Source organism: Lynx canadensis, chromosome D2, assembly GCF_007474595.2.
Source record: "Lynx canadensis isolate LIC74 chromosome D2, mLynCan4.pri.v2, whole genome shotgun sequence".
Taxonomy (NCBI): Eukaryota; Metazoa; Chordata; class Mammalia; order Carnivora; family Felidae; genus Lynx; species Lynx canadensis.
In genome coordinates this window covers 42,364,037-42,381,483 of record NC_044313.2, presented here as the reverse complement: position 1 = coordinate 42,381,483, position 17,447 = coordinate 42,364,037, and the positions used below count along the sequence as shown (strand labels likewise).

Below are 17,447 nucleotides of genomic sequence, written 5' to 3'. Positions count from 1 at the left end.
GCAAAAAGCGAACAGTCCTTTTCAAGTGTAAGCTAGTTCTAGCCTTTTAGCTGGCCCCAAAGATTGTTTTTGAACAAGGTCATCAGAACTCACTGAGCAAGTGGTAGTTAGAATCCCTTTCATATTTGAAGGTCAAACGGCCATAGCTGACGTGATTTAGATTCTTCAGCCACTCAAAGTAGGATACTGTCACTCCTCCGGCGTTCAAGTAGAGATCCTACACACAAAAATGTGACAGGGAAGACACCAAAGAAATGAGAAGATCATGGCTTTACTGAAAGCTTTCAATGAACATCAGAGATCCATTTTAACATCAAAGCAGATTAAGCTTCAAACTTCCCAAATATATCTTAGATTGTATCAGGAATTTCACACTCAGGGGCACCTGGGTGACTCAATCGACTGAGTGTACGACTTCGGCTCAGGTCATGATCTCACGGTTTGTGAGTTCAAGCCCTGCATCGGCTCGATACTGTCAGCCTGTCAGTGCAGAGTCCACTTCGGATCCTCTGTCCCCCACTCTCTGCCTCTCCCCCGCTTGCACTCTCCCCAAAATAAATAAATATAAAAAAAAAAAGGAATTTCACATTTAAATTTAACTAATGTCCTTCCCAATCCACTTGTTTTTTTTTTTCCATTTTGAAAAAAATTAACTTTTTTGTTTATTAACAAGCATTTGATCAACTATGGTTAGAGCTTCTTTCCCAAAGAAGGCTTTAGACAAAACTGTTTGCCCACTCAACGATGCACTGGATTGTCCACAGGGTGCCTCACCAGATCAGCGTTCCTTCTCCTACTACCTAAGGGCAGTCTGTTTCAGCTAAACTGAATTTCTTAAGTGTTTTCAGCAAAAGTCCTAAATGCATCATAAGTCCACACTAACTTCCACTTGCAAATAACCCCATGCTTATCCAGTGAAAACCGAAACCCATATTCCTCATATTCGCTTTCTGAGTAAAGCAGCAAGGGACATTTGAAATGCATAAGGTTAGAAATTACACCAAAGCTCATTGTTCACGTTAGAATTTGTATTTCTAGCACAATGTACATTTATCTAATTGGATTCTTTTTTTAAAGTTTATGTATTTATTTTGAGAGTGAGAGTGCGCACATGAGCGAGGGGGGGAGGGGCAGAGAGAGAGAGAGAGAGAGAGAGAGAGAGAGAGAGGGAATCCCAAGCAGGCTCAGTACTGTCAGCACAAGCCTGACACAAGGCTTGATCCCACTACTATGGGCTCATGACCCGAGCTGAAATCAAGAGGCGGATGCTTAACTAACTGAGCCACCAAGGCGCCCTATGATTAGATTCTTAAGAAGGCTAAATACATACTCAAGAAAGAGCCTGAAGTTGGAAGAAAAAGTTCAGGTCAAAGTGAAAATTGATAGGCTTTTTACACTAAGCATGCTTCTACTTTATTTACTTAAAAGCAAAATACAGATGAAGAATTCACTATAGCTTGGGAAATGAATGACGATCTTCTTCTCCCCACAATTCCTCACAGAAGACAGTTAGGGTTTCAAGTACATTTAAAACCTGGCAAACACAGATAGATGACTTACTGGAATCACCATAATGTTCCTCTCCAGGAAGATCTTATCAGCCTCTGGAGTTGTCGGCCCATTGGCACCCTCAGCAATGATCTGCAAGAGAGTCAGGACATACAGAAATACCAACATCACCACAAACCCCTCCAGCAGGTGCAAGAGGTGTGTGTGTGTGTATGGGCAGGGGGATGGGCAGGGGAATGGGGGCGGGAAGAGGCAGAACTCCAGTTTGAATGCAATTATTAAGAGTTATTTTGTTCTATAAAGTGTTCTATAAAGCGTTCTATTTTTTACCTTTCTATTTTCCTAACTGCTTTTTGGAAGCTTGGTTTAAGAGGAAACTCATGGTGATGGATGCCTGCATAACTGTGAATATACGAAAAGCTATGAAATTTTACACTTGGGTGAACTGTGTGGTATGTGAATTGTATCCCAATAAAGGTGTAAAAAAAAGGAAAGCCAACTAAGAGCTTTTCTATGACCCTCAGGGCATTCTACATTGGTAAGGCTGAGCTCAGGTTCTATCATGCTCTCACCTTGGCTTTGACTCTGGGTGCATTGGACTTGGTCAGCTGCTTCTCGCTGGCAGCAGGGATCAGTATGTCACAGTCAGCCTCCAAGATGCTCCCTTCATAGGGTTTTGCCTTGGGGAAGCCCAGGATTGATCCATGTTGCTGAAATTGATTGAAAAATCAGAATTAATGGCTACATCACTGTTTAAATGTTTATGTTTAGAGCCTATGACATGAAGACTCATCTATTAAGAGCTCTTTGGGTTACATTTTAAAAAGTAAACAATGGAAATAGATTTTAATAAGACTTATTTCTTTTTTTTTTTTTTTTTTTAATTTTTTTTTTCAACATTTATTTATTTTTGGGACAGAGAGAGACAGAGCATGAACGGGGAGGGGCAGAGAGAGAGGGAGACACAGAATCGGAAGCAAGCTCCAGGCTCTGAGCCATCAGCCCAGAGCCCGACGCGGGGCTCGAACTCACGGACCGCGAGATCGTGACCTGGCTGAAGTCGGACGCTTAACCGACTGCGCCACCCAGGCGCCCGAGAAGACATATTTCAACTTTACAATATTCAGGGTAGTCAGACTACTGCGATATTAGATTGACATACCAATTTGAAGTCTTCCAGTTCCTTTGGGTCAATACCATCTGGATTCCATATGCTCCCATCAGATTCACCAACACCAATACATTTAGCACCGAAGCGATGTAAATATCTCATAGAGTGCAGGCCCACATTCCCAAATCCCTGTAAAGAACAATTACACGTGATATAGAAACTAAAGTCTTAGTGCACATGGTAAAGTCGATTCTGACCAGTACCCCTTCTGTAAGTTTAGGAAGAATTCTCAGAATCCTTTGCCATAAGAAACAATGTACTAAATGGCTTCTCTTTAGCAATTTGTTTCAGAACATGGAACCCATTAATTTGTGATAATGGGTCCCAAAGAACTTTAGTTTGGTGCAGCCTTGTGGCTTATAAAGAACTGGCAGTGGTCAGTCACGCCACCCAAATCCTTAGGCCCTGATGACCAGGTGTCCTATGGTTGCAACAACATAAAGTCACTCACTGGGAGGCATATGAATTCTATTCTATTTCAAAATAGGATTCAAAAACAAAAATAAAAAAGTAGCATTCAACTTAATTTAGATTCCACTCAGTAAAATACCTAAATAGCAAGCCCATTCTTCCTCAAAGTTGAAATATTCAACTTTTAATTCAAAGTTTAAATTTCAGTTTCAATTTTGACCCAAAGAAGTTGGTGATAGTTTCATATGTATCTGCAAGACACTTAAATTGGTACTAGTCACACGAATTATACCAAGGTTCAAAAAATAAGGCATGTATTACTCTGAAAACATTCACTCTAGAATTTAAAAGATTCAAAAGAATGACATTTTAAAAACTGTAAATCTAAAAACACTGAAAAACTTCCTTTATGTAGATCAGTTATTCTTTAAAAAAGCAAACATTCTTACCTGAACAACAAACGTTTTGTCTCCAAACCCTGGTGTCATTCCTAAAATACTCATGTAAGAAGCTTCATTGATGAAGTTTTCAATTCCATGGAAAACTCCCCGGCCAGTAGCAGAGATCCGTCCATGGATTCCACCCTGACTGATGGGCTTACCAGTAACACAGGCATGGGCATTAATATCCTGCAAGAAAAAGTCAAGATGTCACATTTCTAACTAATATGCTCATTAAGACTATGTGTGTGCTCATGGTACACATTCACCAATAGGGAGAAAACTTACTTTTTCAGATTTCTATTCTTAGAAAATATATAATAAAATAGACTATATTGTCCAATGGGATAAACAAGGTTTTTAGGAATTTAACATCATCAAGTACAAATAATAATATCACGAAACTAGAGATAGTTCTGCTTAAAATATTATTCCCTCAAAAATATTTAAGCCCTATTAAGTTGGAGTACACATCTCACATGTGTCTTAAAATCTACTATAAAACTTGAGCTCGTCACCAAAATGGAGCCTAAGTAGGAAGAGATATTATGGTGTTCTTGGTTAGATGGGAACACTCGATATGGTTAAGATACTCTTCTGCTCAACTAATTTAGAAATTCAATAAAATGCCACTTAAAAAAAAAGAACTTTATTTTTTAAAAATGTTTATTTCAGGGGCGCCTGGGTGGCGCAGTCGGTTAAGCGTCCGACTTCAGCCAGGTCACGATCTCGCGGTCCGTGAGTTCGAGCCCCGCGTCGGGCTCTGGGCTGATGGCTCAGAGCCTGGAGCCTGTTTCCGATTCTGTGTCTCCCTCTCTCTCTGCCCCTCCCCCGTTCATGCTCTGTCTCTCTCTGTCCCAAAAATAAATAAACGTTGAAAAAAAAAAAAATGTTTATTTCTGAGAGAGAGAGAGAGAGAGAGAAAGAGAAAGAGCACAAGCAGGGGAGGGGCAGAGAGACAGAGGGAGACACAGAATCTGAAGCAGGCTCCAGGCTCTGAGCTGTCAGTGCAGAGCCCGATGCGGGGCTTGAACTCACCAACCGTGAGATCATGACCTGAGTCGAAGTTGGATGCTTAACCGACTGAGCCACCCAGGCGCCCCTAAAAAAAAAGAACTTTAAAAGATAATATTCAAGTTCAAATAAGAGTGGATTAACAAAAGTATTCAAGAAATTAAAAAAAAAAAAGGCAAAATAACTAAGGGGTTTGCAGGAATACCTACCAAATAAAAATACCCATTAATCCAAAGATTCTACTTCTAGGAAGTCACATTTTTTTGTGCACTTAGTATGGTATCGTTGGGGTTAGGGAAGCAGAAAGGTATATGTGGGTGAGACGGAGCCGCTCCTGCCTACACCGTGAGGGGAGGGCCTCTGGTGGCAGCAGTGTGCTCTGGAAAGCAGGGTGGGAGAGGATCTGTCTTCACCACCCGTCTTTCTGTAGTCTGTGAACTGACCATGTATTTTTGTTCAGAAACAACCATAATTAGGAAAATGAAAGGGCTTGGGAGAGTGTCCTTTCTGAGGTATATCAAATATACCGTCAACTGTATCAGCCAGAACAGTGCAGGAGAGACAGACTGATCAGTGGGGCAGGAGAAACTAGACAGTCCTACCACATACAGGAAACCAACACAAAATGAAGGAGGTGTTTCAAATTCGTGGATAAAGTATGGATGGTATGGCTACTTAATAAACTCGTGGGGCACTCTGTTACCCATGTAAAGTAAGATGAAGTGCCTTACTTCACACCATAGTCCTACCCTACAATAGATGTTCTAGCTGGGTGAGTTAAAAAGTGACCTGGATTTTATCTGTATTAACTATTTTTACCAAGACAACTTAGAATTATATTAGCTGCATAACTGCCAGCAAAAAGAATAAAAGCTAAAAAAAGAGAAAGTAGTTAGTAAAGTGATTTACAGAAATTAGTAGTTTTCCCACAGTTTGCCTTCATGAATAATTAACACTTGTGAACGCAGAATTGCAAACCTAGTGCCAAATGCTTTTAAACAGTGCAAATGCAAATGCTGGAGCCACAGTCCTGTCGAGGTCAGGCCCACCCGGCGCCAGCTGCCCAGCTCCCCAGCCCCCCAGCCCCCCAGCACACCTGACTGTCCCGGAAGCCCACCGACAACACCCCTCCCTCCCAGGCCTGTGCCTCTGGGCAGGATTAGACACAAGTTGCAGCATGTTCAGGTCTACATCTGGAAATCAGAAAAACTGTAGCTTCCTTACTTTTAGGCCCTGATTTTGGTGTCACTTTAAGAAGGAAGTCTTTCGCCGGGGTTTGCTGGCAGAGCCTCACAAAATTTCCTTTTGTTGTTAACCACTGGCAATGAGCCACAAATAATGATTGATACATGGCCCACTACTCTGCACTCTTCAGTCTAGCGTCTCGCTTAAAAAGAATGAGAGACCATATCCAGAACTCATTTAACATCAAAAGGTGACATGGAAAAGCATCATTTTAGGGAGTGGCAGTTGAAATAAAAATTCTTTCAAGAGTCTCATACTGCTCCTGTTTCATTTCAGGGATTTATGCAATTCACCTGATGTAATACTGTGTGTTTTACTAAGGAGTGGGTGCTGTTCTAAGTGCATTATATTACTAGCCACTTAATCCCCACTGGGTGCTATTACATTGTCGTCTTACACACGAGGAGACGGAAGCACAGAGAGCTCTAGGCACCTGTCGTGGGTCACAGAGCTGGTGTGTGAGGGAGCCTGAGAATCCAGGCTGCCCACCCGTGCTCCCACCCACAGACTGCACTCCCTCAGAAATTCAGATATCAGCCCGGGGTCTGAATTCCTCCCCTGCATGCTGCAGCCCCCTTCCTTCTTCTCAGGAGGGAATATTTCTCTTCTCCAAGGCTCATCTTTCCACTAAGGCCCTTAAAAGGAAAATTCATGAGGACTTTGTTCCCTTGGAAGATTCTGCTACCTCTACTGTTCACACCTTTCTCCCATCGTCTCTCACATGGAGGAATCTGGGGCCATAGCCAGTCAACTTGCCAACAAAACAACAAAAACCTTTCTCTTTGGGCAACAGCCACCTTTCAAGTCTTCTCTCTGCTGTCCAGTGCCATTCTTCTCAGGGAAGGCTACTCTTCATGCCCTACTTCCCTCTCTCAACACCCCCTTGCAGCCTGGCTCCAATCTCCGTCCCATGAATGATCTAGTTGCTGAACTGGTCTCTTCCCAGAAACCCCTCCCTTAACATCACCACATGGAACTCTCAGCATTTCTCATTCTTCTATGACTGACTGCTTTCCCTCTAAATCCCTCTTTAGTCTGTCCATTTCTCCCCAGCTCCAGGGCAGGCCAGTACCCCCTCTCTTCTGGGCTCCTGTATGGTGTCCTGCCCCCAACAGTCCCAATTCTCTGCTGCACACAGAGTGGCGCTCAAAATGCCTCACACCTGCTTATAGTTAGCAGTCCCCAGCTTCCTTCTGGTTTCAGGACAAAGAACCAGAGTCTCTGCTGTCACTCGTGGGGTGATGATCTAGTCCGACCTTCCTCTAACTGGCCTCTCCTGCACCCTACTCTCACTTTCCCCTCTGGCTACCACGGTCTCCTCTCAGTCTCAGGTTCCCCTCTTCTGCATTCCAGAACTTTGCTCAGTGGTTCCTTCTGCCTGCCACACTCGCACCCCCACCCATTCCCCAGCTGATCCTATTCAATGTTCAGAGTGCAGAATAGAAGCTTACTCCTTCACGGAGGCCTTTTCTGATGTCACCTGCAAAGGCTTGGCCAGGCCCCCTTACACCTTTTCGCTGCATGAGAACTTCCCCTGCTCTCATTTATCCCAACTGTACTGGAAACCCTGCTTGTGTGGCAGAGGTACTCCATGTATGCATTTTTTTTTTTCCCATGTATGCATTTTTAATGTACGTCTTTTCAACTCCCTTTCGATTCCTACCCCTTAAATGTTTTTCAAGGTTCCAACCCTTTTCCAAGAACGGAAAGTTGGCTTTTCTTTTTGTGTTCTGCATTAGTGGCACTACTTCTGCTCAGTCCCCTAGATTCAAGTCTTCCCGGGTCTCCTTTTCCTTGATGACACACATCCACTGCAGTCCTGCGGAGCCTATCTCTGCCATGCACCACTGCTTCTCCCTAGCCCCCAGGGCCCCCGGGCTCCAGGGCAGCCCAACACCACCAGCCCCCTCAGCCCCCAAGACAGGGTCAGCACCAGAGGCTCCCCTCTCACTGGCCTTGAGTATTTTTGTCCTAGTTCATGTATTTCTTCGCTCTTCTATCACCCTTCTAATATGCCTCATCTCCTAACGGTCTGAGCTCTACTGTTTCTCCTCCTATCCCCGCAACCTCCGTGTTCAAATTCTGCCCATTTTCAAGGTCTAGCCCAGACACCTCGTCCAGGAAGCCTTCTTTCAGAGATGTAACTCCATCTCTGTATTACACTATCTCCATACCTCATCTGCTTCTTTACTTCCCTTCTAGTGTCTTGCAGCATGTCCTGCTCTGCCTAGCAGGTGATCCGTTTTCGAGGTTCCATCCCAGCTTTCAGGATGGGGAGGCATGTAAATGAAAGCTCAGGCCATATTCACTACATTTATGGTTTGTGACTAGAGAGAGGGAAGTAAAATAATATGTCAATCAAGACATGATTAAAGGAGAGGAGAAAAACCCAGAGAATTCTCACCTTCCACATACAATGAGCTTAATTGCTATTTCTCGTAGATGGCGAATGAGGCCCTCAGGACCTTCGGTGGGTACTTACATAGTGCCCGATGGTGCTGGCATAGGTATCAGCAATCCAGGACATCTCCCGCTCGCCCGTGCTCATGTCTGGGGCAGGCACATCGATGCCAGGACCTGGGGCACAAGGAAAGGGCAGTGTGCCAGCTTTTAAGATAAACTCTTCTCAAACACATAGATCCTTGGGATTTTCTATAATAACAAAGCTACCACTGTTAGAAAACTTTAGATTTCATCTGTGTAACTAATTGAAGCCATTAGTTGAAATTAGCCACTAATTGAAATATTTGCTAAATGTTTCACTACACAATTATACACACACACTGTTACATAGTAATTTCTTAAGGTGGCGTTTCCTGCCTCTATGTTTGGAGGTTAGCTCTGCTGTGACAGATGTGAGCCACTCAACTGAACTTCTGAACATGTGAGCATAAGCAAATCAGTGTACCCCTCTTGACGTCAGTTCCTTGAACTGCAGTTAGAGTAAACAGTACCATCTTGCCCTACAGAAGGATGACTCTTATGGTTAGGGAGTGTATGAGTCTGAGACAGCACAGAAACACATCACTTCTGGGGGCGGGGGTAGGGATGGGTAAGCCCTCCCCACCAAGTAGGAAAAGAAGAAACAGACACATTGTTGAAGCAACTGAATTAAGTCCCATTAATACCTTCACACCTGTGCTTTGGCCTGTTGTTCAAAGCTTACTCAGTGTATGCAATTTTAAACCTTAGTTTTCAATTCCTCAGATCGCAGAAAATTAAAAAGTTTGAGGATAATAAGAAGTTAGTCCACAGGCAGCAGCAACAACAACAACAAAAAGTCTAGTGACAGCACTAATACTGATGGCCACACTGAGATCTCAGATAAAAATGCGTTAAATGATGCCTACTCAAATCGGCCAAAGTAGGGATACACAGAAATACATCTCCCGAAATAGTAAGAATCAAAATAACCTAAGTATCTAGTGAGTCAACTAAATAAAATACAGTGTATCTATGTAAAAAATATTCACCGAAACACACGTGGAAAAAAAGCAGGTTTCATACAGCACGTATATAGTATGTTCCTATTTCAATAAAATTCTTTTTCCCTCTCTAGTTAGATCTGTGTAATATCTAAGCATCTATCCTTCCACGTGTATACACTGTGTGCAGAAGTTTGGAAGGACACGCTCACACTTGTTCACTAGGTTTCCATTTCGGCCTTGTTTTTAACTTTCTATATTGTGTCAATTGTATCATACAAACTCATTACCTTCATAAAAAGGAAAACACAACTTTAAAAATGATTAAGCTATTTAAAAAATTTTTTTTAACCTTTATTTTTGAGACAGGGAGAGACAGAGCATGAACAGGGGAGGGTCAGAGAGAGGGAGACACAGAATACGAAGCAGGCTCCAGGCCCTGAGCTGTCAGCACAGAGCCCGACGCGGGGCTAGAACTCACGGACCGCGAGATCGTGACCTGAGCCGAAGATGGCCGCCTAACTGACTGAGCCACCCAGGCGCCCCAAATGATTAAACTATTAAGTCTCTCAAATAAAGTTCTTTCTAAGGGCTGTCCCTGAGTTCTATATTTTTTACTTTTTAACCAATAGAACAAGGTACGTTTTAGTATTTTCCTACATCTCAGACGCCCAGATCCTAGGTGATGTGTTTCTCTGCACAAGTTGTGATGCGATGGACACAAGATGGCATAAGACAACTGTGAAGTGGTCAAGCCTTGCTCTTTACAGTCCTGCCCCTCCTCCTGGCAATCTGTCACCCTCCTGGGTTGAGTACCCTTTCCTTTAGGCAGCTTCTAAACCTCATGAAGTCTGACTTCCCCAAAGTTACTCTCCTTCCATATAACTCTCCTACTTGGAAGGATTCATTCCACATTCTAGCCTCATCCTCTGACATCCCCATTTGCTCATGATGTCCATTCCTTTAGAATGACATACTTCGAGGATGTCAGTAAAGATCTGTTTAATCATACTGCTTTTCTCCCAAGGTATCAATGCCAAATTGCTCCTGAATCCTTCTGGTGGTATCTACAAAAGTATTTTAGCAATATCAAGGGTCAAGTAACCTTGTTGGCTCAAATAACAATTCCAGTTGGAGAAGGGCTATTGGCAAGGAGCAAGTATGAGGAATATAGTTTGTAAATCAGAAACGTACCATGATACATTGCTTCTCAAAAACCTCAATTCATCTAGACAGCCTAAGGTGAGACAGTTCTCTCTACCCAACGCCAAAGTCACAAAATATTATTAGGCTTGTGAGTTTTCTATTCCACACAAAAATTGACATTCAGATCACAAATAGTTCCTGAGTTGCAGAAAAATTCTCAAATATCTTACAGAGAACAGGTCTGAAAGTCCATACCTTGTAGAACATGTAACTACCCTCAGGAAAGCTAAAATGCCATCACTCAATCCCATAATAGTATAAAGAAGGTGAAAAACTGGCTGGAGAGTGCAGTTGCTTTAACAGAGCATGAGCAAGAGCTGAAAGGGCAATTCTGGTGCCTGATACACTAGGAGAATAAAAGGAGGGAGACATCAGGTTATTGCAAGGGAACTTCACGGTTTGCAAACGTGGTACCTAAACTCACACAGCAGACTTAGCACCAACCTTCACAAGCTTTAAAAAAAGAAAAGACATAGGAGAGAACACTTCTTAACTCATTCTATGAGGCCAGTACTATCCTGATATCATAGACATTGCAAGAAAAGAATCCTACAGACCGATATCCCTTAGAACACACACATGCATACACGTACACACACACACATACACACACACACAATTTATGAATGAACTTGTCAGAAGTGGTATAAATCTGTGCATCGAAGACTACAAACTACTACTGAAAGACCTTAAAGGACGCCCGAGTCCGTGGACAGTCAGTATTCCTGGACTGGAGCACTCACCATGGTGAGGACGGCAACATCCCTATGAAAACCCCAGCTGACTGTTTTTGCAGAAACTCAAAAGCTAATCCTAAATGCACACAATGTGACAGGGCCAGGACTCCGAGCCAGCTTTAACTCATACTCTCAAACTGTGTGGAAAGAGAAGTTGGAGAAGAATGGAGAAATGACATCAGTTCCAGAAGTCTGCTCAGGACCAGTTCTGTCCTGGGGGAAGAGAAAGAACTCCTTCACCTCCCTCTACGTGCCACAATCGGGTTAGCTGCAGTGTGAGGCAATGAGGCCTCAGTACTTAAACCAAGGAGTCAAACTGCTTCTAACCTTTGGAATTATAAGGTACTTGACAATATAAATGTAGAGAAAATTAGCTGGTTATACTCTAGATAAGGGCAATAAATACAACTGAATAAAGTCTGAAACCACTCAAGACCATTAAATACGTTTGCGACTTAAGCTAAGAGGAAATACGATATAAAAATCATGAAGGCTGTCAACAGGCTGAACATGACAGCAGTTCCCCAAATCTCAGAAGTAGTGGGCATTTCCGTAAAGGAGGCAGTCAACTCCAGCTACCCAGTGCCTTGCTTTGCCGGTATGGTGGTAGTATGAGCTCACAGCAGTGCTGAGGGGGAGGCATGCCAGGAATCCACATGCCTTTTGTTTGTTTACTTACAAATTTTTTTTTTTTAATGTTTATTCATTTCTGAGAGACAGAGAGAGAGAGAGCAGGGGAGGGGCAGAGAGAGAAGGAGACACAGAATCCAAAGTAGGTTTGAGGCTCTGAGCTCTCAGCACAGGGGCTCGAACCCACCAACTGAGAGACAAGACTTGAGCCTAGGTTGGATGTCCAACTAACTGAGCCACCCAGGCGCCCCCCCCACCCCTGCATGCCTTTTAAATGATGAAAGACATTGAATCTGGTAAAGTTCTAGTGTTAACTTTTATTTATTTCTATGCTAGTTTATTTATTTCATGTCCTTTTTTTTTCCCTAAAAAGAGGGCATTTCAAAATAAAGATATCTTAAGTTCATAGGAACCTGTCAACCAACAGTTGGGAGAATATTGGGGAATAAAAACACAGGGGCTGGAAAACAGAGAAAGAGTAGATTTTCTTTCTTATTTTAGTCAGTCTTCTTTATGTTACAAGGGCAAACATTCTATTAAATATTTTTTTTTTATTTAAACAAATTAGAATCCCTCTAGATCAACAAAAGAAATATAAAGACTTAATTTGCTTGAAAATCAAAGATTAAATGAATATTTACACATCACAGCAAAGAATTCACATCTTGTACGAAAGAGCACATGAGATAGATGACAGTATGATACGGAAACATCAAGCCAGTGAAGATCAGCACCTCAGAGATCTAGTGTTTGATGAAAGGGCCTAGTAACAAACATTAGGAGCCCCAGGAACCCTCCAAACCAGCCGGTGATGGCAGCGTGAGCTATTAGTGTAAGGCCCCTCACCTCCCAGCCTGTGCCCACTGTGCTGAACCTCCAATTCCAAAGGCATCAGATTTTCCACCGCTTTCAGAACAGGATCACTACTGTGAAAGTGATTTCTACATATTAAAAAAATGTTTATAATACAGGTATTATTCAGTTCCTAGAATCTTTCTGGACATCACAACAGAGATTGTACAAGGAGACGAGGTGGAAGCGATCCGTCTGGTGTCCACACTACATAGTGAGAACCTGAACTTTGCTATTAGAGATGTATCAAAAACAGGCCCATGTACATCCACCATATTTGTCACAAAACCCAGCTTTTCAGAGTAAAAGGGCAGTTCTACCCATGTACACACAGGTAAAAGCAGGAGTTTACCTTAAGAACATTACTTTTTAGATGTTCCTACTCTGCGGAAACCTGCATGGTAATACGTACCAATAAAGCCCTTCTTTGCCAGCTCCATCGTAAACCTCCTTGTGATCTTTTCTAATTCATTATCCTATAAAGGAAAAACATGAAAACAAAACAACAATGAAACAAATGTTTTTGACAGAAAACTACTGGTGGAGATAGGTAATAGTTGGATTATATTTTCTATTTATAGGACATTTTCACCTATCTTCTTGTGTAATCCTCAAAGCTCATAAAACAGGCATTTCCATTTTAAAGATGAGAAAATGACAGATCACAAATTAGGTCATATAAACAACAGACAGTAGAATTAGGGCTCAGATCCCAGTTCCTGTTCTCTTTGTATTAATATAGGACCCAATGAGCAATCCCTATGGTATATTTTCATTTAAATGGTTAATCTTAAAAAGAATGAAATCATACATGTTATGTTTGTAACAGATGTTACTTTGGTGCTGTAAAGTATAGTAATGGCTTAAATTAACTTGGAACTGATAGGATAAACAATAAGATTTTTACTGAATTAAGACATTTGTCACTGGACCTTGATAACCCAACACAAAAATCTCATAGTAATATATACTATATTTATATAGAGCATATTATATTTATGTTATAGAATACACAACATGGATATAAATGCCTAAGAATATGAAGGTATTAACTACCTTCTACCCAAGTGAGAAAATGAAAAAAGGACATTGATCATTGATGTTAAGCCAGGTGACCCTTATATGGCACAACACTCAATGTGTTAATTCTTTACTTGTTTTTCCATTCCTTTAAAAAGCAATAGGGGCCATTAATCTCACTGATATGGGGGACACACAGAAGCCCAGTAATTACAAGTCCCCCATCAGTGTATCATGTGCACAAATGTCATTTTGTTACTTACAGTATAGTTCTTGGGATTGATCTTAACACCAGCCTTGGCACCCCCAAATGGCACATCTGGAAGAGAAGGCTGCAAGTTGTTATTCCATACAAAGGATAAAAAACTTAAAGATGCAGAAAGCACTATGCAATGTATAAATATGACACTTTAAGCTTTAGTTTCAAAAAATTCAAGAAATAAACCCACATCAATCTCTTCTAAAATGTTGTACTTTAACTAAAACTCTAGAGGAACAGAAATGATAAGGCTAGGCAAGTTATGATGCATAATCAGTGTGCTTTCCTAATTCTAAAAGAAAAAAAACATTTATTTCCCTTCTACTATGATTTGGTCTTATTTACAGTGTACAGAAAGGGATTTAAAAAAAAGATCTACACTTCAAGAAAATCCAATTGATTCCTATAACAACTCCTCCATTAAAAAAAAAGAAAAGACTAACTCTTAATTAAGGCTAATTGAAAAATGGTGTGGGCATTAAACTGTGCACCTTGAATAACATCCTAACAGTAACCCTGTATGTAAACATATTTCCCCAAGCGCCATTAGGTGGCAACAAAGGAGATCACTTACCAACCACAGCACACTTGTAGGTCATCAGAGAAGCCAGGGCTTTCACTTCATCTACACTCACATCAGTGCTGTAACGGATACCTGAGGGGGTGAGAAAGAAGGGGATGCATTTAGAACACCCTTCTGGCAGGTTAAAAAAAAAAAAGTGCTAGAAATTGAACTGTCCACACTTTTTGCATTCCAATACCTTGGTTATTTCCAAGAACACTTAAAGAAGCTTATGATACAAAGTCCAGGGAAATATAAGGAGTCACCTAGCAAGAGCTACAGAATGAGCACTGAATTTAAGTATTTGGACAGTTATGAGCGAAAGACTGGTGTTGGAGTGCAGTTTCTGTGTTCTGGTACAAGCTCAGGATGAGACCATGGAGCAGGGTTCCTGGGGATTAAGAGGTGAATGGGGCACAGTCCTGTCCTCTGGGGACTGACAGCCCAGTGGGAAACACCAGTAACTATGATTCCACAAGACAAAAACCACCTTCAAATGAACGTTACACTTTTAGGAAGGCAATTAACTCCGGGAAGGCTTTAAAATTTTTCTTTCATGTTTTGACTTAGGTGATTTGGTAGCAAGGAACTCAAAAATTTTGCTTTCTGATAGCATACAAATATGAGCAAATGGATAGTCAACAGATTGTTTCAACCTAATATTAGATGTCTAAATAGAAGTTCTGGCTTCAAACGAGTACACCCAGATGTCCCAGTCTCTTCCTCCCTTCATTCACTGTCAGCCTGTCAACCAAGAGACGAGAAGCTGACAAGTCATTTCTTTTTCTTGGAGATGAGCAATTCCCTCTATCCTTTCTGCAAGGATGGCAGGAGGCCAAGCGACAGACAACTGTGTCTCAATGCGCCTGTACTTGGTAGTGTTAGGTGTTTGGTAGAGTGGACGTGGAAAGTATGTCCACTACTTTGGTTTTGTGGGTCCTGGTCACTCACCCTCCCAAGTTTTTCAGGGTTAGGCCACCCCTTGTCCTCTGCAGTTCATTGTTTCTTAACCCAAAGGAAGAAGGCCAGGGTGAGGTTAATGTCTGCATGCTACCTGGCGCTCCCTGGCACAATGTGTGTTTGTGAGCGATGAAGGATTCTTGAATGACGCTGGGTACAACTTCCACTGAGTTACAGTAATGGGGGTCCTCAGGGACATCTCTTAAAGAATTTTGGGAACAAAAGTTTTTCAGATAGCAATATACAATATCTCATAAACTGGTGGTTGGAGAAAACTTCCCTAGTCATTTTTATTTTTTTTAACGCTTATTTTTGAGAGGGAGATAGCAGCATGCGTGAGCGGGGGAGGGACAGAGAGAGAGAGAGAGAGAGAGAGAAGAGGACAGACGATCTCAAATAGGCTCTGTGCTGACAGCAGAGAACCCAATGTGGGGCTGGAACTCATAAACCACGAGATCATGACCTGAGCCGAAGTCAGATGCTTAACTGACTGAGCCACCCAAGCAAGCCCCCTGTCCCCGTCATTTTTTTTTTTAAATTTTTTTTAATTTTTTTTATTTTTTTTATTTTTATTTTTAAAAAAAATTTTTTTTTTTCAACGTTTATTTATTTTTGGGACAGAGAGATACAGAGCATGAACGGGGGAGGGGCAGAGAGAGAGGGAGACACAGAATCGGAAGCAGGCTCCAGGCTCTGAGCCATCAGCCCAGAGCCCGACGCGGGGCTCGAACTCACGGACCGCGAGATCGTGACCTGGCTGAAGTCGGACGTCTAACCGACTGCGCCACCCAGGCGCCCCTAATTTTTTTTTTTAATGTTTATTTATTTTTGAGACAGAGAGAGACAGAGCATGAACGGGGGAGGGTCAGAGAGAGAGGGAGACACAGAATCTGAAACAGGCTCCAGGCTCTGGGCAGTCAGCACAGAGCCTGACGCGGGGCTCGAACTCACGGACCGCGAGATCATGACCTGAGCCGAAGTCGGACGCTCAACCGACTGAGCCACCCAGGCACCCCAGTCCCCGTCATTTTTAAAAGATGGCTTCTTGTATATTTCTGCAAACATCTATCTAAACACAAATGATATCTTTTCCAATTAGCAATAACTGCACCTTGGATAAATCTCACTGGCTATGATACTGCCACTGCACAAAGCTAAACGCCAATGATATGACTTAAGAGAATTTTATCTGTGGTACATAGATCATAAAGAGCAAATTCTAAAGCTGAACATATTTCTTTAGCCTATTAGAAAAATAAAATGATTATATTTAGAAAAGGGAGCTCTTGGAACAAATTTACTTGTTAATGAAATTTTAGAATAAGGAAGGACAATTTTTTTAATGCTTATTTAGTTTTGAGAGAGAGAGAGAGCAGGGGAGGAGCAGAGAGGGAGGCAGAGAATCTGAAGCAGGCTGTGCACTGTCAGCGCAAAGCCCAACATGGGGCTTGAACTCATGAACCGTGAAATTGTGACCCGAGCTGAAGATGCTCAACCAAAGGAGGCACCCAGGTGCCCCAAGAAGGGAGAGTCTTTTTAAAGATAGAGCAGCTACCTGTTGCTTTAGAGCTTGCTTCCCTATTTTGTTCAGGCCTCTATTAAAACTTTCTTCATTCCAAGAGGCCTTCCCTGACCACCTGCTTTAAAACAGGACCTTTCTCATTCCCACTCTCTAGCCCCCTCTACGTTAATGTTTTACCACTGACTTTATATTATAGATTTGTTGACTGTCTTGGCTTCCCCATGTGGGAAGTTATCACCATGAGGAGACTGTATTTTGTTCAATGCTTCAATTCCTGGTCCCTAACATAGAAAATGGCATGCGTGTATTAGGCATGCAAATACAGGATGAATAAATATATGAATATTTCTTGACTCTTAAAACTTAAGGTATTAAGACAGAAAAACCGTAGTCTCTAAAAATTCTGACAGGCCTATAAGTTCTAAACAATTCACAATACACTGCATGTATTACAAAAGGACTATAAAGCAGTAAGAGGCAAAAG

The 17,447-nt window shown here is 42.0% G+C and overlaps 1 protein-coding gene across 1 annotated transcript in view; it reads right to left on the bottom strand.

The window, feature by feature from the left end:
- The window catches only part of GLUD1 (glutamate dehydrogenase 1), a 38,707-nt gene that overhangs the window by 7,221 nt on the left and 14,039 nt on the right, over nt 1-17,447 (bottom strand). Inside the window, exons 2-10 of the mRNA XM_030333987.1 lie at nt 14,494-14,574; nt 13,924-13,979; nt 13,053-13,116; nt 8,273-8,367; nt 3,541-3,720; nt 2,672-2,809; nt 2,082-2,219; nt 1,561-1,641; nt 94-217 (exon numbers count right to left, since the gene is read on the bottom strand). Of these exons, the coding sequence (XP_030189847.1) occupies nt 94-217; nt 1,561-1,641; nt 2,082-2,219; nt 2,672-2,809; nt 3,541-3,720; nt 8,273-8,367; nt 13,053-13,116; nt 13,924-13,979; nt 14,494-14,574 (957 nt within the window). The remainder of the gene's footprint in view (nt 1-93; nt 218-1,560; nt 1,642-2,081; nt 2,220-2,671; nt 2,810-3,540; nt 3,721-8,272; nt 8,368-13,052; nt 13,117-13,923; nt 13,980-14,493; nt 14,575-17,447) is intronic.